Raw genomic sequence first — 27,978 nt, 5'->3', positions numbered from 1 at the left:
CTAGCCACTCAGTAAAAACCATATCATAATGGTAAACATGCAATCTTAATGCTAGTTATCTTTTTCTGAACATAAACATTGTTTCATGTTTGAATATAGATGTATGTACTATTATTATGTAATATTCAACAGTCATTTGATTAATATGCGTGATTGTTAAAAACAAAGTTACACAGCACTAAATAAATAGAAATGTCACGAAAAATAAAATTTAATAACTTGTTGCTTACTATATTCCAGAATATTCAAAAACTAAATTATTTGTATTTAAATTTCCTCAGATTACCGAATCTATAGTATACATTTATATATGAGATAAAAAAAATTGCCAGTTTTTTATTTCCCAGATAAATAGAACATATAAATTATACTTTCAGGTAAAATCATATCAGAAAATGTGTTACACACCTAAAAAAAAATCTTTAGGATATGCAGAAACAGTTGAAGGAGTATTTATGTCATCGCCACATAAAAGTGTCAAATCTTATGCATCATTAAGTAGGTGAGTTGAAACCTACATTTATTAAAATTATATTACGCTAAAATATGAACAAAATTAATTTATAACTCTCACTAATTTTATTATTTGTTAAATGAGGAAGATACTTTCAAATAAATCATGTAATTCTTTCTGTTACAACAATTGTCTTTATTGTTCTGATACAATAATTAATTGCTTGTTTAACTATTAGAAATGATTAATACTAAATGATAAATTATTCCACCGATTAGATCTCATGAAGGTAGTGCTTATCGGTAAAAACATACCCGCTTTATCAAGTAACATGAAAAAAGTTATACAGGGTTAATTATTATTAAATATATTTGTTGGGGAAAGTTACAAAATAAAATTACACATAGCTCGTTTTTGCCAAAAGAATTGGACTTTATTTTTCGACAGAATGAAATCAGAATTGTATAACCATATTTATAAAAACTGCATAAATACATTATCACATTTTAATACTTTGTTAAGACTGCACAAAATCTACATGTGCGAAATTTATATACAACAATCCTTAATTTAAAGTATAGATAAATTTGTTACCTTTAATATTTTTTTTACATACACAAAGTATATAATAATAATACAGAGTATAATAATAATACCTTATTATTTAACAGACGATCACTGTTCAATGAAAAACATTAATATCTTGCTTAAAATAAAATATCTTACACTTGCACAAAATGTAATCTCACAATCGTGAATTTTATATATGTCTACATAAAAATTCCTTTGATTTTAATGGAACATTCCAAATTATACAGAAGAAAAATCACAAACACAATTTTTGACATGCAACAAAGATTCATACGTATTATAACATAACAAAAGATATTACAAAGATTCATGCGGATTATAACATGACAAAGAATATTTGTAGAGCTCACACAACAAAGATTCATAAGTATTAAAGTTAACAAAAAAATATTCACAGAGTTAAACATAAATCCATTCAGGTGTTCAATTCTTTAACACAAAATGAAATGTTCACATACACAATGGTTGCTCAACACAAACTCGAGAAAGATATGTATCAAAAATGTTTTTTACATAATCGTGTCATATACATATAAAATTAAATAAAATGAGAAAAGATGAACATGTGTAATTATGAATGTGAAAAAAAACAATACAACAATTTCAAAATGTTTTTCTTTTTTTTATAATTAAAAGTTCTTATTATTACTATTTAAGATGTAAACACATGAAATAATATATAGTTAAATCTTAAAAAATAATCAATACAGAAGGCATAAATGAAAATCAGCTGAGCATATATATATGTATGTTGAATGGAATGCATGCATAAATTTCAGTGTTTGAAAAACCTCTTAATTATAATTAAAATTTTCATCTACAACGGTTCACCAATTTATTTTTTAAAAAAACAAAAAAAGTATAATGAGACACTCTCTTATAAGTTGAATTAAAGCTGCTTTAATTCAACTTATAAGAGAGTTCACGCCAATACTTTACGCAATGGCATAAACAATATTTTCATATTTAATTGTGGGAATTATAACAAAAATTGTAATCTGGTTTAAAATAATCCCAAATTGGTGATTTTGGAATCAACTTATATACGATTCAAGATATGTGCAAGTAAGAAATCTGCTGTGACTATGTCAGTACCTACCTCATAAGACAGTAATATCTTCTAATTGATATTAAATATAAAGTATTTTTTGTACAGTAGAACCATAAAGACACATTATTTTTACACTCGCATTTAATAGTTTTACTGTGTTGATGAAAGTTATAAATACAAAATAAAAGATGAAAAAAAATTACTCGGGTATAAGTACAAAACTCAATTATTTTTCACAAAAAAAACAATTTTTTTTAAAATGTGTGGTTATTTTTAAAACTAATTTAATATACGTGCATTTTTAGTTATTTTTTTTTTTTGTATGGAGAACTAGAAATTGTAAAATTGTGGTGAAAACAGTTTGGTAAAGCAGTTGTGATTTACAACTGTTTATGAGAGAATCATACAACTGATTATCAGAGAATTTGTTTCCATTTCTTCATGAATCTTATAGGTACTTCCATTTTTCTTTATCTCAGGAAAACCAGTGATTAAATAATTTGATAATATATCTGTTTTTTTTTTTTTTTGTTTCTTTACCATTTCCAGCTTTCAGTCGTGCTTAAAATTGTTAATGGCTTTATTTGTCAGCTAAAATAGGATTAGGGAATATACATCCTATCCTTTTGTGCATCAAATCGATGAACTTCATTAGTCATGTTGTAAAATTTACATTATTTTTTTCTACATAAGTGTTTTATTTTGCACTATTTTTATTTAGTTTTATTTTAACGATTACAAAACTTGACTAGCACATTCAATCTTTCATGAAATACCATTAATCTATCAATCTATAAGTGAATATTAGATCGTTATTATGTTACACATTTAAACAGCAATCGGAAAAAATAAACCTCTATAAAAAATTATAGAAACTCGGCTTTAGTACCATATAAGAGTTTCTTAGCTTATAATGTCTCCTACGTCATAGCCACAACAGTATCCATCAAGATTTCTAAACCAGAGGTATATGTGCTCACGTGGACTTTGGTAAGAGGAGAATGACAATAGCCTTTGCTTCAAAGCAATTATTATATAATTACAAACCCCAAATGATCGCTGTAGTCAGATCAATAGAGGGGAATTATTTAAGTAAATATTGATTTTTGTAATTTATTGAAACATAAGCGTTTATTATAAAACGATCTCAAAGAAAATCCAAATACTTAGGCCTTAATGTTATTTAAATGATACGCTAACTTTATACAGGGAACATCAAATTTTTTTAAGCTGCCTGTAGAAACGTAAACTAGATCTCGATAACAAATTGAGATTTAACATCGACAGCATATCCCTTCGAATAAAATGCATTTATATATAAAAGGCGTATTTTCAAAGTAAGGTCTGTTTTGAATTTGCCTCCTGTACAGGTGATGTAAATAGATGGCGCTTGCGTACTTAGTTAATTCGATCGATATTCAGCTGATAGCAGCAATAGCTAGTCATTTTGATGTTAGTTGTTTATATTAATCCGTTTATAATGATCGTTAAAATTCCTGATTCTTAATGGCAAAAGATAATTTTGCGCCAAAAGTGTACAAGCAAATCTGTGATGTTTAAGGGCCAGATATTATAAGTGACGGAAAAGTAAAACAGTGGTTCCGTTTATTTCGAGAAGGATGAACGAACGTTCACGATGAAAAACTGAGCTGTCGGTGATAACAGATGATTTGATTGAAGAATTTGTCAAAAATCAAGCGCCATGAAAACCGGCGCTTTTCCCCCATCAAAGTTGTCTTCGATGTTTCAAGATTTTTGATTTAGATCTTTTTATCTTGAAATTTTTTTCGGATCTTTGAAGTTTTGATTGAAAAAATTGTGTGCCTGATGGATGCCGAAGATGTTAATCGACAAGTACAAGGAAAAACGATTGTAGCACAGTGCACAAATTTTGTGACATTAATAAATGATGGTGATGGATTATTTGACCCCTTTGTTACCGGAGAAGAAAGCTAAATTTGTTATTCGTATGTCCAGAAAAACTATCGCCTAGACCAAAGAAGTTCAAAGAAGAACGTTCAGTAAAGAAGGTTGGACTATTTTTGGGACAAAAAGGGTGATCTAGCGTATTAATTTAGCGATTACAGAACCGTTGTGAACTCGCAAATACATATTAAAAAATCTTAGAACTGTAAAGGACGAACGACTGTGGGATTTTATTTCAGGAGTAAGTTATAAAAGAATTACCTCACAGCTAGCTTTTACTGTATATTAAATTTCTTTTGAAAAATCAGTCTGTTGTTGATTTTTAAAAGAGGATTTATACAGAGTGATTCCAAATTGTGTGATAATCTCTCAGGAGATAATTCTATAGCCAAAAATAAGAAAAACATTGTTCATATAAAACATGTCAGAAAACAATTCCTTAGCGAGTTTCGGTTTGTGAAACATTTAGCCCTGCTTTCTACTCCCTCTGTGAAATTAAACTGTAATAGAATTCTTGGCGTATAAATTGAGGGGTAAATTTGGTACTTCCTAAATCGAATAAAATTGGTCCCAGACCTCTATCTCACTTAGGTTTTATGAAAAACCTAATTAAACTTTTTTTTTAAATTAAAAACTTCTAATTATATTTGAACTTCTAAAATTTTTGTTTAATTTCAATACACATTATTTACATCAATTTTCCCACAATTAAATTCTCTACATTAAATTCTCTAATTTAACTAGAATTTATTTGTTTATTGGTAAATTAACAAAGTTTTTTATTTCAAACCTAAAAATGTTTATTTTCCAATAAAACCTTATGTTTATCCTATTTTTCTTTATATATAGAAAATAACAGTTATTGCATTTACTCCAAAAATAATTATTTCAAACATTATAGACAAAAAATTACATCACTGATTAAGTTCTTTGCTATGATTTTGCTAAAATTCATGATTATATTATATTATTAAAATTGATGGATAAATTATGAAGTGTATGAAACTTATATTACTATAATTAATTTTAGATAACTGATGAGATGTAAATATTAGATGGAAAATATTAGGGTTTTTATTTTTGTTAAAATACAATAAAAAAAAATTATATAAAAAATAATTGTAAATATAAAAAAAAAAAATGTAATTTAATAGGTGTAGAAGGAAGTCATATTCCACATGAGATATGTGCCACATCAGATATTTCTTTTAGATCCTCTGTCCACTTAACACGGTTAATACCATTAAATTATTTTGATTACTGAAAATAATTCGAGTAAAAATAATTTAAAATGCTGATTATCTCAACATATGTATCAAACAAAAAATCTTCAGTTACCAGTTTGTAAATATTAGTTACCTTCCTTGTAAATTTTGTCCTCTAAAAGTGCAGTCTAGAGGGAAAAATTATTTCAGAAATACTCGGTAATTTTCTCATTATTCTGGCTTATCTCTTACAAAGTATTTTCCTGTACTGTTACTGCATTACTCTGAGCATTTTTCACTGTCGGTAAGCTTCCTGAAACAGAAATTAAACATTAGGTGCATTAGTAAAAGTTTTTTTTTGTTTTAAAACAGCAGAATTAAAAGTTAAGTACGGTTTTGCAAAATCAAAGTATATTTTTTTACAAGAGATAGGAGAATTGAGAACAAAATTTACAGCACATCTCACCAAAAATTCATACATAAGTTAATACATGAGCATGTGAAGCACTCTTGAATTACTGACCAATGCCTCCTACAGTTTCTTTTCGCCCATTCTCAAAGTACTTCATTCATACTTACAGATTCTCAAAATACTTACAAAAAATTCATTTTTTTCTAGATCCCACAGGACAAACTTCAGACTAAGATGATTTTTTTCCACCTCTTTGATGTTTTGGTTTCCAAACCGTAGTTGTACTTTTGGACAATTACACCTTTTGAAGTATTTAAAAAATACTACAAAAATTTGTTTTACTGTCAAAGTACTCAAACAGACATGTTTCTGTTCAAGAAAGAAACTGCTTATGAAAAAAGAAACTGTAAATGTTTCTATAATCAAACAGAAAACTACTCCGACAGAAATGTTTATTTCTTGTTTAGAAGCATGACACAAATTTTGCTTAAACATGATACACATATTCAGTTTTTTTAATTCAAGTTAGTTTAAGTTTTACAAATTTCCATTTCTGATACTTCACAGACAGCTGAAGAATAATTTTTCCAAAAATACATACGCACATACTTTTGCAAAAAATATAATTTATCTTTTTTTAAACCCAAGGATCAAATGCGCACTATACAAAAAATATAAAGAAATGAAAGATGAAGTTAAGAAAGGTGAACTGAAACAGGAGTATTATAGTCATCAGAAGAGGAAAGCCGACTGTAATAAAGCAAAAGAAAACCATAAAGATAGAGCAAATACAGATACTGAAGTTACAGGGCACAAGTTTCTTGAATCCAGCCACAGTCATAGGGAACGTAACTCCATGCATACAGCAGTTGAGTCTCAGAGAAGTCAGTCTGTATTTTAATTTACCGACTGTAGCAAACAAGTACAGCAATAATATTCTACCAGAACCACATATGTCAGAAGAAAGTTATTGGAACTTAAAAACTTAATATTTTTTTTAAAAAAGCAAGATTTTTATCTTTTGTTTTATTAAATTCACAGTAATTCTTAGTTGTATTAGATTAATTATTGTTATACATTATTATTGGCTGTTTATTTCTGTATTAATTTCCCAGGTGTTTTAATGAACTAACATTACTGTTTAGAATTATTAGCAGCAGTTTGTTGATGTATCGATCGGTTAAATTACATTAAACAAATTTTCCAAAAATATGAACACTAGTCCTAATATGAGCAGGAGTTTGTTAGTTAATATTTTTCTATTCTGATATTGTAATTTGCATTTTAATTTCAGTGATCATGAAATAAAGTAGAGAAACCATTAATATTCAAAAAGACCTAAGCGCAAACATTTAAAAAAAAATTATTTTAAAACTGTAACTGCTATAATTCAATATAGTATACAAAATTATTTATGTTTTTATTATAAAAAGTACTGTAACATTCATTTTAATAAGAATTTATTTTAAAAATTCATTTGAGTCTTAACTTCACGTACCTTGCTTAGTGAAAAAGTGCAGTTAGTAACTTAAGACAGCAACGAACGATATGTTCATTTAAAAAATTATTACTTGAAACTTAATGCCGATCGATCGTAATATTTGGGCAAACATTAAAGTCGTCTTCTGAACGCTTGAAGGTGGATATTTATTTGAACTCCACGAATAGTTCCTAAAAGTACAAGTTTTACTAATTTTAAAGAATTAAAATTTTTTTATTGTTTTAGGAAGATTTATAAAGTTTTTGTTTTACTGATCGGCAACCACTTTTGGCTTGAAAAATGTATGAGAATTTAGCGGTGAGAAGGTAGTTAGTTTAAGTATTCAGTATATTTATGGAAGTAGTAGTTAATATCTAAGATACTTTTCATTCTACATTAGTATAATTATACAATTTTTTTTTTAACTGAAATCATGTAATAAAGATGTACTTATCTATAGATGCATACCCAAGTCATAAGTCATCAACTTGTATATCAATGACAGTCTGGAGCAAGTGTAAGTTTTGAACCAGGAATGACACTATCAGAGTTTGACTTGATGGGAAGTCCACAACGCAATCTTACACTTCAAAGAAGAGAAGGAAGTGTCAGTAATCCTAAATAAACTGTTTGTATTATTACTATTTCTTATTATTAGAAAATATACCACCATGGTAAACAGAATAAAAGTGTGATTTGTAGGGTTGATTATCACTTATGTCTTGGTGAGCTTGATAATATGCAGAGTACATTCTGTTCAGTGAAGAAATCAGCCTTCTAAACTAATCCTGGTATTTGATACATGTTCTATAAGTGGTTTTGTTGGTTTCAGCAATGACTTGAAACTCGTGTTAAGTTACTTACTATTACTATTTTCTGGTTATGCCAGGTCGTAACAAAATAATTACAATTTAGTAATAATGTCTAACATATTGGTAAAAAAACATTAAAAATTGATATCTGAAAAATAAAACTGGATACATTGAAACTTTGATCATTTTGCTAATATTGTGAATTACAATATTTTGTTGTATTTTAACTTGAAGTTGTCTCACTAGCTAGATTTCATGTCGTTAACCGATGCAGTGCAAGGATATTTTTGAAGATATTATTTGCAATGGCTTTTCTAAATCCTCCAATAAGATCAAATACCCATTTCATATCAAAATATTTTTAAGTGTGCCTAAAAAAAAACAACCCCGTTACTTTCAACCCTGCTTTTATTCTTTTATTTTATTTGTTAAAGGTTCAGCGAATAATTCTTACACAAGAACATGTATTACAGGATTTACTGTATAAGGAAGTGGCTAATAGGCGCAATAAACTGCAAATATACTGGATGGATTTCTTGTTTAGGCAAGTTGTGGTAAAGCTGGCCGACTTCTTAACAAGTAAATTGGTTGTATGAATTGGATTCCTTAAGTAAATTTCTTAATGATAGTTTGCTACTTAAGTCATCGCTTGAAAAATTGGATTCCTTAAGTAAATAGGGGTGGTAATTAAAGTCATCACTTTAGAAGATTGACTTCTTGCAGAGTAGAACTTATAAAGATGTCAAAACACTTTATTCATGCCTAGATGAGTTCTTATTTAAGTCGCTATTAAGAGTAATAAACCACAAATATATTGGACGAATTTCTTATATAGTCAAGTTATTGTAAAGCTGGCAAAACTTCCTAATAAGCAAATCGCTTGAGAAACCAAAACATATAATGCATAATGAACACAATTACATAATGCTTCTCTTGTAGATTTGAGTATCTACAATGGATAAGTGAACTCGAATAAGAATTACATGTTAAATAAAAGAACAAAAACCGTTCTTATGTTACCACAGAAGAACAACAAAATATTTATTCAATACTTCAAAATCGATACAGTTTCAATGTACAACATTTTGCAATATTCAGTACTATTAGATAATGTTTATTTTCATATTATTAGTTTACCGTTTATATTAGTACCTAACCTAAGAGTAGATATTTTAGAATGACTGTCTGAATGTTCACTCTTTTAAAATTACATTATTAACAAAACAACAATGTGTTCTTGAGAAAGAATCGGTCAAGAAAAAGAACTAATTTACATATGACAACTAGTTAAAAAAAAGAAATACTACACATGTTTCCACGATGGAAGTTTATTTATCAAAAAGTTTTATTAATTTCAGAAAAGCAGACTACATTTGAAATACGTTTATTTGAAAACTATGAGACTGTACAAGACTAGACTTCATTTACATTCATAGATATCATTCTCATGCATCGTCTGAAGTAATACCTTAACGGCGGTTCCAGAGGCTAAACAGAAAAAGAAAAAGGACCTTCTTGCATGAGATGTTCAAGAACTGAAACGTAACCGATTCAATGTCATGCACTTGGTTGGCTACCTATTCAAGTTTTGAATAGATTAATAATCACTGAAATTCTTCATAATTTATTTTATCTAGCAGAAGTTTCATGTATAATTCATTATTAATGAGTAGCAATAGTCAGTTGTTTTCTTTGATAGTAATGTTAGCTATGCACTCATTCTCAGTGATTATGAGTCGCGGTGTCTCTTTTAGTAATGATTATTATTACATATAGTAATTATTACATATATGTCATTGATGTATTATTTCATTTATCAATGAATAATGATAATAAAACAATAATTAAGCGTTTGAAATATCAGAGATGGTTAATGATAAAAAAAATTGCATAAAAAACCGTTCCTTAGTTTTAGAATTCTATTCTGTTTTATAAATAAAAATTTATTTTGCCTGTTTTTATACTGTAGGACTGTTTTCTCTGTTACAAGTAAATTTCAATCTATAAAGGCACACAGGACACTTCCTAATACAGGTTTACATTCCCTGTATTCTTATAGTTGTCACTTTCTTGGGTTTCATTCTGAATACATCAAGAAGCAACAAGCGACTGAGTCGGTTTAGGCATGTAATTTAAAAGTTATCTTTTAATTATCGTAACATAATTTGCTTTTAAAATGATAGTAAAGTATAAACTGTGCCAAACTGTTAAGCATGTAAAGCGCCAAATTGTTACTGTGTTTAAAGATTTCGAGTTGCAATATAATCTCACGAATGGATGCAGAAGATGAAAACTTTAAGATAAGATGTTATGAACTTATTATTTATAAATGAAATAATCTTCATGGAAGAGTATGTAAGAGGATAACAATACTAATTAACTGTTAATAAAACATTCAACTAATAAAATTATCAATTATAAACACATAATTTTTATAATTAAACCGCTAAATTTATCATCACAGCTCTTTGAACATTCTGTTACGGCAATAATACAAAATTCTGGATAAAAGTGATGTTCTTAAGGAACCCCGAACCAGTTCTTACATTGTTGTTTAAGTTTTGAAGGAAATGCAGGTTTTACTGGATCTGTTAATCCCAAAATGATCGATCGCTAATATGCCGGTGCAATTTGCACAAAAATATCATGATCTTCCAAGAAATTGTGGGTTAGATTAATGCCCAATGACTAGAGAAATCTTACATTTTCTCTGAATGGAGTTATTTGTCTCATAATACAGTTTCTCCAAGGGTAGATGATTGTTCTTCTCATCGTTTCTTCAAACTTTTTTTCGTTAACAGTTTTAGTTTTCCTTAATCTCGAATCGTTTATTCATTATTATTAGCTTGATGGATATAGCATCTGACCTAGTCATGTTTGGATTCATATTAAGAATGCCGGAACTTACATCAATGGTATTTTTTTATTACCCATGACAGAACAGAGGCAGCGGATGTGTTTGATGTAAGAGCTTTTGTGTGTATGTGTCCATTTTCCGCAAAAACTACTGGACCGATTTTGATGTGTTTTTTGTATTACATAGATATCACTTCACAGCAAGTTCTTAGACATGTTATCATTATAGGCCACCAGAGAACGCTGCAGTAGTGTTTCTCTATAACAGCTGGGCCAATTTTGATGTGATTTTTTGCATTACCTAACATAGGTATCACTTCAGAGTAGGTTCTTGGACATATTTTATGGTTACAAGACGCCAAGGGGCGCTGCAGTAGATATGTTTCCTCAAAATAGCTTTGTGGGGTTTTTAAAATTTTTAATTTTATCACTTGTTTTATCACAATGAATTACGTTAAAGAATTACTGTAAAATAGTCCTGATATTAAAATTCATTGTAGCATGAAGCTAGGTTTATTGATTTTTTAAAATTATAATTCGGGTAATAAGAAGTCATGAGTTTTAAGAGATCACATAATCAAATTCTAATAGCTTCAACTGTGAAGTAAACAGCTGCATCTAAAGTAAACAAGCATACTCCTTCAATAAACTAGACTCAGTAAATTAATATAAAAAGCAGCTCTGTTCAGATTACTTATATAGAATTATAAAACATAGATTTGGCCACTAGTAGGATTGTATCTGATCATTAATCCATAACTAATGAAGTAACTCGACCGGTATTTTTTCTTTCTATCGTTTAAAGATAACCGATATAATTAGGGCGAGGCAAAGTTTTTTTTAAAAAAATCACACCTATAAACTTAATTTCACTTCAAAGGAATGACTTTTTGCAGTTTCAATTTTAAAAATATTTAGAAAATTTATCATATAAATCAGCTCAACATTTTAATAATAAGATTTACATTTACTATTTTTTTAAAGGGTACTTTTCTCCTAGATGGTATTAACCCCTAGTTAATTTAAATTTTAATGTAATATCTTAATATTACATTATTTTTATATGCTAGTGTTTTTGTAAAGATTAAATATAATTATATACTACACATAATTATATATATATATATATATATATATAAAATTATAATCGATGTATATTTTTATAAAATTGATATTACGTAAAAAAATATATATATATATATAAACTTTATTTCATTAATATAAGTACAAATAGAAAAATTATTAAAAATACACAAAATTGTCTTTTTACATATATAAATAAAATACATATGAGAGAGAGAGAGAGAACAGAGAAACCACATTATATAAATAGTTTAAAAATATATATTATTTATATTTATAAATAAAAATAGTGAATTTGTATTTACATGATACTCTAATTATTACTCCATTGTTTAAAAATTTATATGTTGTAAAAAATAATAAATAATAAGAGAAATTTAAAAATTAATCAATCTTTAATAAAATTTAACTTTTTAAGTTAATGGTGCGCTATTCATATGAAAAGATAGATTTGGTTCAAATCTTTAAAAAAAAGAAAAGAAACTCTACTACATAAGAAAATTAGAATTCTATGTTTTTTTCTGATGTTGGTTTCTTGTATGTATCTTGACATCTTCAGGATAGAAGAGTCTAGCTTAAGTTTTGTCATATATATAAAGTATATAAATTAAATACTTTTAATTTACTGCAAAGTATTGTATACTTTTAGTATTTCTGATACTTTGAGAATAGATCCTGCGAACTTACTCAGGGAAGGTCTGGTTCTCACAAAACGGGCATGTGAAGCGTTACTGTAGTAATTAAAAATGAATATAAAAATCTAGCAAGAAAAACCTTTTAACCGCTCTGCTTCGATTCAAGCTTTCAACACATGAAGTCTCTGCACATGATGCCTCTAATAATTTAAACAATCTTATTTAAATTTTGAATCCACGGAAAACCGGGTCGACATGTTAATAAGTGCTATCCAAGTGTGTCATTTCTGAGTTACGAGTGACTTTATTACAGAGTGAACCGAATAAAACTGGCCTCCAGAAATAAAAATTTAAAAATGAAAAGCAAATGTAATATTAAATTACTTACATTTATTGATTTTCAGTTACAACGCTTCAGAAAAAATAAATGTTTACGATGTTGTAATGTTATTTTAAAGTCTCTGTTCAAAAAGCTCACTACCAGCTACTATACAAAGTTCAGCACGGCATTTCACATTCAATTTCCAACTAGAATCCTTGCAAGTCTCTTCCCGTATGTTGTCTTCCAATGTCTATGGGTTTTTCTTATAGTCTATCCCTCTTAAATAGGTCCAGATGTAAAAATTGCACAATAATAAATCTGGAGATCAAGGCGGCCAAAGTCGTTACCGATTGTTCTATTTCGTGAAATCTTGGTGGATTCGAGTGAAAGACCGTTTACAAGTGTGTTAAATTGTTTCGTCTTGTTGGAAATAACCACAAGAAAGTTCTTCTGGAGTCAAGTTACGGGTAAATTCTTCGTAATCGTAAATGGATGTCGCTATTAACAGTCTTCTCCAAGAATATTGGTTCAACAATCCAGCTTCCAAAAATTGCACTTGAAACACCAATTTTTAAATCGTGTAATGATTTTTGAGTGATTTTCATTTGGGTTTTGTGTAACCCAGTGCCACATATTCTGAGAATTAACGTAGCCTGATAAATGGAACCGCACTTCATCTATTGAAATGAAGAGAAAAGGATCAAGGAATTCTTTAATATTCTGTAAGAGCCACTAACAGTAATTTACTCGTTTAACCTTATATGGTGTTTTAATTCTACAACTCTCACAAGATCGGCTTTCATTTGTAAACCATTACAATTTTACATTTACATTTAATTTACATTTACATTTGCATTTACCATTACATTTACATTTGTAAATTTGTTTAGTATAAGCCAACACATTGTTTGAGAAGCTCCTGTTTGTCAGGATAATCAAGGTGTTGACCTGTGAGACTCCTTCTAGTAGTATCTGCTATATCAACAACTTCTGGTCAAACAAACAGTTGGTCGTGTCACTCTCTTTGCATTGGTGACAAGAGTCGGTTGCGTTGTTTGCCAGTTTTCATTAAATCTTGAATTCTTAATTTTGCAGGAACATTACTTCAAGGATTAGTCCATAAAACCTTTCACAAACCACATTCATTGAAATTGTGTGAATATATTCCTCTACAGTGAAAACATGCTGCTCAGTTGAATACACCATGACGTATGTAGTGTTTGTCAACACTACAGACTCACTGAACGGAAGGGGAAGGCTGGGGATTATGAGTAAGTCAATGGACCTTCTATTAATAATCTTCTTACACAGTATGTATCATAAAATACTGTGTCAGATGGCTGAGAATGGTTTTATATGGCCTATCTGGTACACTTCAATCATCCCTCGTAAAACCTGTAGAGTATTACACCTCAAATTTAGCAGTATTTGCGGGAATATTAACTACTTGAATAGTTTTGATTAATGTTGCACATAAAAGCAGATAAATTTGGCACAAAATTAATTTTATAAACTGAGCATAGACTAACATTAAAATTTTCCACTATAACTCGAATCTTAAATTGAAAAAAATTAATACTTAAAATTTTAGTTAATAAACAATTACTTCTAAACGCTAGTAGTTCTCGAGTTATCGTATAATGAATAACTAAGATGGTCGATAATTTGAAATTTCCATATTTATTTATTTTTCCCAGTATATTATTCTAAATAGGTACCAAATTTGATTAAACTGCTCAATTCTTTCTAGATTCAGCTTGTTTTCTTTCCTAAAATTTTGTCTTTTACCATAGTCGATGACACATTTGTTGTTAGTAGTAAAAAGTTAAACCGATATTTATTAGTTTAACTTGAGATGATAGTACACTTTCATTTTAAATGAAAGTGTATTTTAAATGTTTTTATATTTTTTAATTCTTTGAATTTTCAATCAACATACATTACATCTTTTACTAACATCCTAGTCAAAATACTATTTTGGATATAATTTTCTTATTAATTAGACACTACCTTTATTTTTTTGTCATTTATTCACTTCAAATGTAAATTTAATAAGTTTTAGCTGATATGAGAGGTTCTAATTATGAGATGTTGATTCTACTGAGATTTCATGATTTTTTAAAAAGGAGTTGCAGTTTATTTACTACCTGTATTGATTTTTAAAATTATTTCTAGTGTAAGTAAAAAAGAACTATTGTAATAAAGCTTTTATTTCGATTACAACTTTCAACTTTTGAAATGATAAATTGTAGACAAGAAATGATATAAAAAAGAAGTATAAAATGAACTGAAAAAAAAAAAACTTCAAACAAGAGGATAATTTTTCTTTAATGATGTTTAACATAGCAACAGTCATGATATTCAAAATTATTTCTATGTAGTTTTCAGCAGAAGTACGCTTTTAAATTTTAGCTCCAGAACAAAAACTTACAGAAGTTCACTTTAACGCAAGACTTTATAGAGGTAAAGATTAAAAAAAAGCAAAACAGACAAAGGTTTTAAACATTAAAAACTAGACCTTACAAAAAAAAAACTATAAGACAGTTTGTTCTCGGTTAAAATCAAGAAGAAAGAAGAAATTAGTAATAAAAAAGCATCAAGAAGAAAATAAAAGAAAACAGCACATAGAACACCTGCCAGAAATTTAATAAAAACAGATATTTATAAATAAAACTCAAATTAAACTAAAGTAAAAGAAAACCAAAGATGGTAGAACCATAATATTCGGGAGGCGTTTAATAAAGCGTGTTGGGGTGATGGTCCCCATCATATCATGTTTTTACTTTTGAACATTCATTATTTAAAAATGTAAAAAGTAAAATGAGATTGAATATTTAATTTTGCCTTTTTTATTTGTATTATAAATAATAAAACTTGTTTTACCGTAATAATTTTTGCTATCATTATATAAACCTGCAAAAAAAATGGATCAGTGAATAGGACCAATTTATATATAATAAGCAAATCACAGCTGAATGGAAATAATGTATAGAGGCAAGCAAATTAATCCAAATGTAGGAATTTTTTGTTTATTTCTACATTGTGGCTAAACTTCTTGACCACACAATTCTTTAAGTTGTCCGTGTAATGAGATTTTTCTTTGGTTACTAAACAATTTTCATGTTTTAAATAGCGTTTTGTGAATTTTTATTACAAAATAATATTTTCTTATTTTTTTGTTCTTTGTGTCTTGAATATATAATAATGGAAATAGATGCAGACTTCTGGCAATTGGAAAGCTTATCGACCAGCTAAAATGCAGCTTTTAACACTAGCGATGTGCAAAAAAAAAGACTCTTGAGGGCAAAGCACGTGTTGTCTGGATCAAAGAAAATAGGAAAAATGTTATGTTTTCTGATGAGTCAGATTTTTATGTTCAGGAGCAAAGGTTTCCGTACATTAGAAAAGTATCAGATGAAAATACATCACCGGCTCGTATCCAACAATCAGTTAAATCTCCCAAGAAAAAAAATGTTCTGGGGTCGATTCACATTTGAAGCCCCTTGCTTATTACTTCCAGTAGACGGTATGTTGAAAATTTATGTATATGTCAAGATTCTGAAGTAAAGGAAAGTGATGCATCTTCAAAATAAATTTCCACAAGGCAATGAAGTGTTACAACAAGATTTGAAGCCATGTCAAGCCGACCAAAGAGTGGAAAACGTTTTGAAGAATGAAACATTGAAGTGGTTCCGAGGCCGGGCAACTCCGTAGATTTAAACCCGGCAGAAAAAGTTTTGGGCAATAGTAAAAATATACTCAAAAATGAATTATATCACAAAAATTGACCTCATTAAAGCAATAATATTAATATGATTTCTTGATGAAGAAATCAAAAAAAGTGTGTAGTACACTTAAATCGATGCCAAATGTGTACATGAAGTGACAAAGAATAAAGGAGGATATAAATAGTTGGTTGGTATTACAAACTTGTAGGTATGATTTTTTTTCTAAATAAAATTACTTTTTATTAAATAACATCTGCATTGAGATTAATTTACACGCTTCTGTAATTCATTACTTCCCAAACAGATAAGTACTTCAATCTATAACCTTACATTACATATGGCATTCTTTCTTATGATATATGGCACATGAGAAGTAGCTAAGGTAGAAGCACAAGTAGTCAGGATTTTTTTTTGTTGACAGTAATGATATTTATAGTATGACCATACTGTAGTAAACAGAGTAACGGTATCAGATGTAGCATTAAATATAATCCGCAACTAAGCGGGTTTGACAAGTTAATGTGTAATACTATTGACCTTATCTGAAACATACTAAGATCTTATCTGAAGGTTTTGAAAATTAGACCAGATACTGGCGATAATTTCCAATATCGTTAATCGGTTCACTTGCATTAATAGATATGGCAAATAGATAGGTGAAGAAGAAGCAAAAAACTAGGATTACGAAAAAATGTTGTGGATCATGTCATCGTTGGGTAATGTTGTCAGCACTGTAGTGAATAGAGCTGCAGATTATATACCGGTAGAAGCTTACTTACCTGGCTATCAGTACTGCGGTCTTGGCACTAAACTAAGAGATTTTTAAAATAGTAGCCCCCGGCATAAATAAGTTGGATCAGGCATGCAAAGAGCACAACATTACTTACGCTAAATAACAAAGATAACACATCCAGAGCTAAAGCTGATAAAGAGCTGGCTGAAAGGACTTGGCGATGTGGGTGATGGTGGCCAATTTCAGCTTCAGTCAGTGCTTAATTAGCGTTGAAGAAGCAAAACCCACAGGTCGGTCTAGTGGTGAACTCGTCATCGCAAATCATGTAATTTTGAAGTCGAGAGTTCTAGGATTTGATCCTAGTAAACGCAGTTACTTTTATATGGATTTGAATATTAGATAGTGAATACCGGTGTTCTTTGGTGGCTGGGTTTCAATTAAACACAGACCTCTAGAATGGCCAACCTGAGACTGTATAAGACACATGTACATTGGACCTCATTTACATATATATCATCCTCTGAAGTAATACTTTACGGTAGTTCCAGAGGCTAAACAGAAAAAGAGGTGTTGAAGAAGCAAATAAATTCTGATTTCTAATTACACAATATCAGGCGATTGGATAATTCAGCAAGCGAGTTCAACTGAATATTTTAAGTGGTTTTCAAGTGGTATGCCAGGTTTCGTGACAGTAGAGAATGTATTGAAGATGATCAACATCCAGGAGCATCATCGAAAGTTCAAGTAGAAGAAAATGTTAGAAACGTGGCTGAAATTCTTCAAAATGATAGGAATCTACCAGGTTAATTGAGGAGATCATTGCAATTCCTACAACAACTGAAAATTTGGACAAAAAGATCTGTTGTCGCTTAGTGCCCCACTCGCTCACTGATGATCAAAAGATAGCAGAGTGGAACACTACAAACATGAAAAAATCGGCCGCTAGGGACCCAGACTTCATGTCTTGCATCGTAACAGCTGATGAAACATAGTGTTTTCAGTATTTCAAGTGTTTTCATTGTTAAGACACGATTTCAGATATCCAGCGGGCTACGACCATGGTACTGCAGGCAATTTCAAAGATCGAGTATTAGAATTGTTTTGAACAATTTTTCCAACGCTTCTAGTTGTGTATTGACTCACCAAGAGCCTATCTTGAATAAAACATCATATAAGCTAAAAATAAACATCTATTTTATTTCATAAATTACCTTTCCTGTGAGACGGACTATGTATATATAGATTTAACAATATACTTATGTAGAGTTAAATCAAAATTTAATTCTGATTTGAAGTACTTTTAAAGTAATCTGTAAGCTGTCAGTGACATATTCTACAAAAATCTCATCAGGTTTAATGCTTCGCAATATATTTTCCAGGAAATTTGCGCAATTTTTTTTCTGTGATTGAAATTTTAACAATTCTGTAGATATAAAAATTCTGTAGAGTTAAAAATATACCACGGTTATTTCATTCATACGAAGATACAGAACCTTCTCAAAAACTTTACCGTGAGCTGACAGCAACATCAAGGGCCTGTAAGAGGCACAAACAGTAGCTTCCTTGTCACCGCATTTAAATAATAATTTAACTAATCCTTTCTTCCTCGAACAAACTGGGAAATACCCAGCAAACAAATATCTCCTGAAAACCCATGTGACAGTTCTGACACAAACTCCAACACAGCAAACAAGAAGCTCCACTGTTATACCATCAAAGGAAGGGGCCATAACCTTTCCAAAACTACAAATAACCAGACACACTTCAGCCTCGGTAATTTCCGAAGATAAAGGATCCCCATATACATGAGCGACCTCACGACACACCAGTAAATATACGCAGACTCACTGTCTGCATTATCATCAGGCATTAAAACAAAGCTGTTTTTGTAACATTTCACTTTTGTCTAATATAATTCCATGCCAAGTTGAGAGAGTGGACAGAAGAACATCCTTTCTACGTTTGTGTCCCAAAACTATATACTACTACTCCTCATGGGTCTTTATTACCTTTCTTTTCTTTCTTTTTCCTGTTTAGCCTCCGGTAACTACAGTTTAGATATACTTCAGAGGATGAATGAGGATGATATGTATGAGTGTAAATGAAGTGTAGTCTTGTACATTCTCAGTTCGACCAATCCTGAGATGTGTGGTTAATTGAAACCCAACCACCAAAGAACACCGGTATCCACTATCTAGCATTCAAATCCATGTAAAAATAACTGGCTTTACTAGGACTTGAACGCTGGAACTCTCAGCTTCCAAATCAGCTGATTTGGGAAGACGCGTTCACCACTAGACCAACCCGGTGGGTTAGGGTCTTTATTACCCGGTGCTGCACAAAAGAATGCCATGAATCTCTTTTGGTACTACATACCTTGTAAAAGTAATACATACCTTGTAAAAGTAATAATTCCTGTGCTCTCTATAATTAGCAACAAGTATGGCCCACCATCCAGGATCACATTCTCATTGAGATGCCCTTCGTAAACAACAGACAGACTGTTTCAAATTAGTATATTCCTTATTCGACCACAACACTTGCCTCTATCGACTGGAACTACAGGGTATAGAGCACTAAGCAGTGTCAATAAAGGACGCCGATAATTTTTCTGCTAGGTTATCCAATTCCAAATCATTGACACTCCAAAACTTAAAGAGTCTAACCAAGAGAGAATCCACAAATTTCTTTGCCTCTTTCTCTTACAATCCACTCTCACGTCAGACTTACCAATCTCTGAAGAATCAGTAATCACTTTGAAAGTATTTTCATCATCTGCAACTACCACAAGACCCTTCTTTGTTCGTCTTATTGGTTGAATCTTCAGGTTCGACTTCTTACTGCGAAGGACTACCTGAAACTCATCCTTCAGGTCTTTACTAGTTTTGCTAGATGTCACTTCATTCATATTGACAAAAACCACTTCTGGCTGTCATCAGGACAGATTAGCTTCACGTCTCCTTTACCACCACCTCTCTTGCTACAACAGGCTTAGCAGCCAACATCTCTTATCCCTCAGCCAGCGCTGCTACAACTGACTTAAAATCCCTCACCTTAGGAAGAATCCTATCCCGCACACTTTTGGAGGCACTCCTTTGAGTTTCCAATAACTGAACAATTAAATCATAATTCTCCTCAAAGGCTCACACTGAGGTGGCAAAGGTACCTGCCTTTCTAAAGGTTTTCCCTGATTCTTGAACCAAAACCTTAACCTCTTCAGCCCAGGTCGATGGCTCATCTTGCGACTTATCCTCCCTAGAAGAGGAGGAAGAGCCACCAAGCTGCAACACCTCACCAGGTTTAACCCACTTGGGCTTACCCTGTTTCTTAATGTCAGCTGTGTCAGACATACCCTCAATCAACAAACCACTATATAGTGAACTAAATGGGTAAATCCACAAGTACAAGAAATTCACGTGTTGGATTGACTACATGAAAATTCAGGTAAGAAAATTTTCACGTAAAATCTCAGATTAAAGTCTAGTAGACATACAAACAGTCATTATCTTTTGCTAAACAAAGTGGGTGCACAATAATAAACACACAATACAAATAAAAACTATCAACACAAACAGTTGCCAACACAAGACAGCTGTTCAAATTAAACAAATATGAAATTTCAACAAATTCAAAATTACGCAAATTATTAAACATAGCAAAAACCAATAACAATAAATAAAAACTGACTAATAGACAGTCCCTGTGCCAATAGAGTAGTTCAAAGAAAATAAACCCACCCACTCCAACAAATAGCCTAGATAACCTACCTAGGCTAATTACGTAACCAAAAATTTGAAATAAAATACCCAAAGATAGAAACCAAAAACAAATGCCAAACCCTTACAAACAACCTAGTATAATAACTTCTGAATATTTTCAGAAACATAGCAAATAGTAACCAACTAGGTGGAACCCACACAAACCAGACTGTTTCCGCTGGCGTTGTGTGTTTCTCTCTGTGTCAGGTCCATTTTAAATTGCTTACCTGGTAAAATAATCAAATTTTACAACCGGAACAATTAAAAACAAATCACCTGGAGCTTATTGAAATGTGAATTGTATCAACAGATTATAATACATACATTTAGTTATTACCAAATTTTCAAACAAAAATTTACTCTCACACACTGATAATTTATCATTTACACATAGCATAAGTCAGTTAAATAGTCAATTAAATAGAACTAATAGAAATAAAAACAATTTTTTTTATAACAGTAAAAGTAATAAAATATACATATATACAAATTACATACATATATTTATGAAATAAACAAGAGAGAAATCATGTTTATTACATGTCCAGTAATTAATACTTACATGACCTGGATAAAACCACATCTCTTCTTCTATCTTCATCGTGCGTAAATCATTTATTTCTTCATTGGTTCTCATATTAAGATTAGGTAGTGATGAAAGATCATCATTCAACAAGTTCTCAGATTCCTTTAAAAAAAAGGATAATGAAAAACCTTAAAAAAATATGAAAACGAACTAATATTAAATCATTTTTTTTATTCTACCTGCAACTTAATAATACCATTATATACATCATAAAATTCAATTTAAAATAGATATTTTTGGTAACAAATACCATTAAAAATCTAAGTCTAATTGCTAAAAATGATACAAAAATCAAGAATTAAGACAGAAATAGACCAAAAAAATAAAAAAGTTGTTTTAATTAATTTTTATATAAATTTTCTATCGATGAAATATAACACTAGTTATTAAAAATGTATACAGGTTTTATTTTCTTAATGTGTAGGTTGCAATTTGTTTAACTACAGAACATAAAATCAACACCACCAAGGCCAAATGAAACGCGGATGATATATATGTAATGAAAAGATAAACAGTGGGGCCCCAAATTTCCAGATGTCAAACTAACTGGACTTTTTAAATTCAAACTCGGCAATTTAAAAAAAAAACAAATACATTATTTGAAAATTTTAACACTATTCAAATAGATCTTTGCTTCAATGGGAAGTTTTTTTATCAATCTTTATTTTACTGGGTTTTTTAACGGACTTTTCTTCAATTCATTTGCATTTATTGTTGGGTAAAGTTAACAAAAATAAAAGAACACACAGCTCGTATTTGCCAAAAGAAATTGGACTTTAATTAGAAAGAAAACAACTGAACTTATGTTAAATCATAGCCTTAAAAAATTAAAAGAAATTATGAAATAAACATAACTTAATTCTATATAAGAAATGTCAGCTGAATCAACATATGAATAATGATATTAAATGAGAAATAGATGAATATACATTTTTCAAATACACATTTTGAAAATCAACAATTTAACAAAGCCTGAAAACAAGAGAACATAAAACACCCAATTTACAATTATATACTTAGAAAAACATAACATCAATAAACATAGTATGACTGGAAAACTATTTGCATTACTGACATATGCTGTAATATTGAAAAATTAGCAATGAACAAATGTCATTAACTTAGAAAAATAAACTACAGTACATCTTACTATTGGCACTGGCCTTTTCTGAATTATGAACATCATCAAACTTAACATTAAATAATTAAAGAATGTAATTCTAGTTTAGTATAGAAAAAAGGCCACGATTATATTTCAGTATAAAAAAAGAGTTCATTACAATAATCAAATTGAAAAAAGTGAACATATAAATAGAGTTTATTTTAGTAAACAAGCTTTCTTGAAAATATAAAATTACAAAGAAGTCCAAAAACGTAACTTCACATCAAGAGTTATTTTCTTTAGATTAATTTAAGAGAAGTAATATGAATTCAGTTCATGAATAGATAATAATTAATCTCTGCGATTAACAAATTACATTAAAATGAATGATAGAGTCAAGTACAAATATAAACAAATTGTAATAAGTAAGCACATAAAATATGTTTGCACATGACATAATAACATAACCTTATATAAGCCACCTGGACTGCCTGTACTGAGTGCACTTAAGTGAATAAATGGTTTTTTAAACCCAACTTGAAAAACATAATGTACGATTTACTGAATGTTTCACAAATTTTACTAATAGCGTAACTGTTTACTATAATAAATAATGAAGGATTTGAACATCCCTTAATAACACACGAATATCGGTAAAAAATGAACTCGTGAAATTAAAGTGCACATATACATACAGTTATCCTTGGCGTAGTCTGTGATGGCGAATAAAAAATTTGTGATTAGAAGTTGAATAATTACGTAGCACCTCAGATATGTAGCAATGAATTTGGAGAGAATCTGCATCGATGAAAAAAGAAATCAGCAGCTGGAGAAGATTCGGCAGTTTGTAGCGGTTGAAACACTTTCCGGAGAGACGTAATATACAGAATTTGAACTTAACAAAGAAACGAGGCAAAACAAAACATAGAGATCGGTGAAGTCACGAAACACTGACGAGTTGAACTACAGAATATTTAGACGGAGAAATACCACAACGTTTATGAGAGTACGAAGACGACGAACGTATTTAAAAACATGAAGTATGAGAGAGAAAGGTCACAGTCGACCGCACATGGTGAAAGTCTGATCTACTCTGCCGAAAAAATGGCGTAAGTGAAAAGAGGTGGAAACCAAACCTTGGCAGACCTAAGAGAGTGTGTGTTGGCAACAAGAGTAGTGCCTAAGTGTTAGTATGAGAACGATTAGAGAAAATGTGTGGAATTCGGGAATGAAGACATAACAAAAATAATTTACAAGCAAGCAGACCACTAAAAAATTACGTAAGGCTGATAAAATAAATTTCTGAATACGCACAAGTTGAAAAAATGACATCAGGGCAGAAAAAGAGAAATAGACTTCTAGGAACTATGACAATACTGAAATTGGCTGAGAATAAAAAACACTTAAGAATAATATATATATTAAGACTAAACAGCAATAAATAATGCGTGATAGAAATAAGCTGACACCAATATGATGATGCAACAGTAAGTCAAACTGGAGCCTAGAGAAATTGATGTCGAAAACAAACCCAAACAACCTATTTTAAAAATACATGTATGATAAGCCTTACAAAAATGCAAAATAAATTTATCAAGCCTGTAAACTAGAAGACTCGACCATAACCTTGAATATATTGGAATAAAACAACTTTACAGCACATGCTTCAACTTGCCACTGTCAAAGCATAAATTTTCATGGAGTTTTGCATCTACAATTTGAGACATGGGTACACGCGCATTATCATAATAAAAACAGTCGTAATGTTTTGGCCAATGTGGTAAAGCATCAGAAGTGTAATGCTCCCTGTACGTGTAAGTTAAACTTTTAAATTCAAGAATTACTAAAGAAAGAATCAAAACATGATAAAAAATGTAATGAAGTCAAATTAAAGAATCGACATTAAGTGCATACATAAACTTTCATTCATATAATACTCCGATGAATACACTCTGAGAGGGCTAGAATAAACTTCATACATCACTTTCAATATAAAATAAATGCACAATAAAACTTACCACTTCATTCTTAATTACATGATCTTCAGATTTAATTAACTTGATCCCTTCAATCACAAGAGGATCAGTAACTTCATTATAATTATCACAACTATTACCAAGTGGCCCCTCTTTCACTTGCAGAGATTCACTATCCTAAAACATAAAATTAACATTTTAATGTTAAGTTTAATGATGTGATGACACTTCCTATATGACATAAACAAAAAACATAAATCAAATTATACTTACACAATCAGATGTAATATCATCAATCGGGTGACGTGGTAAAAACAAGCATAATGTTTCCTCTGCGCTATCATCTTCAATTTCTAGTTTGATACTGTTAAGAGGACAGAGTTTCAAATGTGTAGATATTCTTTAAAGGTACATCCATTACCTTCAAAAATAAAAACATTCAAATTAAAATTTAAGTATTTATAATGAAAACAATAAAATCGCTGCAAACTATAAAACATTACATTCATTGAAATTTTTAAACCAATCTATTTATATTTATATACTGTTTCAATATTTATGAAATACAATTTTGAAACAGCCTGGGAAAATTTTAAACCCGACTAAATAATCTGGCTTTTTTATTTCTTATTTCATTAAACACTAAATTTACAAGTATTAAAATTTCAAAATGCCTCAAGCAATTTTTTTTGCCAAATTAAAAATTCAAGGGTTTGCTAGGCTCCCACTATGCTTCAGCCAGGTCTTTGATTTTGTATTCACACATTAAAAAAGTAGTATTACACAAATTTTCACAGAGCATCAAATACCTAACCTAAAATGTTTAACAGCTCTCCTACTAATAATAGATATGCTTAGAATTAGTTAAATACAATATCTAAATGATAAATGGTTTGGACAGCAATGATCTGTAGAAGGTAAAAATCCAAGCCGAGGATATCAATATTTTAGTCAATTAACAATCAGTTTTGTGAGTTATGGTGACCTGTTAAGATAATAATCCATTCTGTGTAGAGAGGTTAGGGTTTAAGGTGAAGGTTAGAGTTCTGTGGAGAGAGGTTACATACAGTTTTGTAGTTAGAACTATAAACTACCTTAATAGTTATTCAGTCAAAGACTCAGTCAGCTGAAGATGACTGATGCCGCTCTTTGTAAGCTGATTATCCATCGTACACAAGACCAACAGTCTAGAACATGTAGTATAGTCTCTCTCTGTAATAAGTATATTTCCATTATAACATAAATTCAGCCACTTTTCCTACAAGACAGAGTTAAGTATTACCAAACTTTAGTAATTTATCCCTAAATTCTCTCCACAAAAATCTAACCTTAACCCTAACCTTTCTCCACAGAATGGATTAATATCTGAGACCATGTCTCAATAACTCACAAAACTGATAGTCAATTGACTATAGTACCGATAATGTGGCGTGGACTTTGACCTTGCATGGGGCACCCGCTGTCCAAATCTGTTTTCAAAATTTACATCTTGTGTTTTGCTGATCCTAAGCACATATTAAAGTATAAAACAAATTAATGTTGATCAAGTAACTGCTCAGGATTACCAAATAAAAAGAGATATGGTAATGGTTTTTAGATTTAAAATTAATAAAAATAATTCTGAAATAATACTCATGAAACTTTATCAGGACTGCAATCAATAAATACAAAAACAGAAATTGATAAATAATTATATACACTTTTAAAAACCTTACAGTCCACTCATAAGATATTTATTCTTCAACTCTGGCTGAATATAATTTCAAATTAGCAGCAACTTTATTCAAAAATGAGTGGAAAAATATCATCATTAAAAAAAGGGTTTTGTTTACGTATGTATTTATCTGTAAATAGATATAAGCTACAAGCATTATGTTTATCGTAAGTTTTTTTCAGTTTTTTGGTTCAATTCTTTGTTACTGAAATACAAATCTGGGTAAATGTGTAAATAACTAAAAAGAAACATACAATAAGCACAAGCTTGTTTCCATACAGTCGCTAATTAAAATATTAATGGTAAATAATTTAACGTGTAATCACGTTTCATCATGCTGTTCCAAACTAAATATTAATTTTTAAAATAACATTGACAAAACCTTTTCTCCTAAACTCTTACTATAATTTTTTGTGTATATTTTTGATGACGTTCAAAACGTTGAAGAAACGTATTATTACTATATAATCTAGAAATGATTAAACAATTGTCTGTGAAAACAAAACTATTGTTACTTATTACGTACTTAACAGGACAAAACAATAAACATTTAAAAATACGTTAAAGAATAAATTATTAAAAAAGAAAAAACTATAAATAAGTAAACTACACAAAAAGGACGAACTTCAGAATTTTTTTCTTTGAAACTGCATTTTAAAAGAATAGAAAAAATAGAAACTACAGTTGCCAAAAAATACATATTTTACATTAGTAGTCATTAAATATTAATATTAGCGTAATTAACTTACATCGAATAAACAAGTAACGAATATAAACTATCGACAATCAACTTACAATAACTTGCTATAGTTTTAATTCAACTAACCTAACTCGCAAACAGATGATTACGGCAAATCAATCGGACCGACGATGCCAACATGAATTTTAGTAGTAATGTAAATGAAATATAAAATGACTTTTTATAGTACAATTTCAAAAAAAGCCAAAAATTATTACATTATAAAACAACGTTTTAAATAGTTTAAAATAAAAAGAAGAAATGAATAAAAAAAATGTTTAGCCGACTTACCGGTACTGCTTAAATGTGTGGAAATATACTCATAGAAGACGTTATCGAAATTATCCACCTTTAAGAGATAACACAAGTTTTATATCTGTTAAAAGTTAAAAAACTCGACTGCCAAAAAAAAATGGCCCGGCCAGAGCAGATCATTAAACGAAACTGTTATGCAGAATTCCAGAGCCCCTAAATTTATATATATATATATATATATATATATATATATATATATTTATTTACTTATATAGCCTATGACACTTCCAGTAACATAAGAATTCTAATGCGCTGTCATACATCTAAATCAGTTCAGCCTGTTGAACTGCTACACTGAAACAAACATATGTACACCGTAAATATTTTAATCCTTCTTGGGCAGTCATGTAATATGTATAGATTTATTCAGCTGTAGCAAACTAATATTTATATTTACTTAGAATATTACTAAGTGTCAATAAATAAATATATATATTTATATATTTTTTTTTTTGTAGCCTACACAACTCCGGTAATGTAAGGATTCCAACATAGGGTCA

General features: G+C 29.8%; 1 protein-coding gene across 4 annotated transcripts in view; it reads right to left on the bottom strand.

Annotated features, from left to right (window-relative positions):
• Window positions 1-27,584, bottom strand: part of LOC142332158 (uncharacterized) — a 42,748-nt gene extending 15,164 nt beyond the window's left edge. For 2 of the 4 annotated variants that reach the window (XR_012758182.1, XR_012758184.1), the window contains exons 1-5: window positions 27,174-27,273; window positions 24,984-25,131; window positions 24,753-24,882; window positions 21,609-21,734; window positions 5,382-5,540 (exon numbers count right to left, since the gene is read on the bottom strand). Coding sequence is in view for 1 of the 4 variants with exons in the window: in XM_075378429.1 (XP_075234544.1) it covers window positions 5,523-5,540; window positions 21,609-21,734; window positions 24,753-24,882; window positions 24,984-25,054 (345 nt within the window). In the remaining 3 variants the exon portion in view is untranslated. Of the gene's footprint in view, window positions 1-862; window positions 5,541-21,608; window positions 21,735-24,752; window positions 24,883-24,983; window positions 25,132-27,173; window positions 27,274-27,454 lie in introns of those variants that run through there. The other 2 variants (XR_012758183.1, XM_075378429.1) reach the window with 2 other exon arrangements.
• Between the last annotated feature and the right edge of the window lie 394 nt (window positions 27,585-27,978).

Source organism: Lycorma delicatula, chromosome 11 (genome assembly GCF_047948215.1).
Source record: "Lycorma delicatula isolate Av1 chromosome 11, ASM4794821v1, whole genome shotgun sequence".
Taxonomy (NCBI): domain Eukaryota; kingdom Metazoa; phylum Arthropoda; class Insecta; order Hemiptera; family Fulgoridae; genus Lycorma; species Lycorma delicatula.
This window is presented reverse-complemented; position numbering and strand designations above follow the sequence as displayed.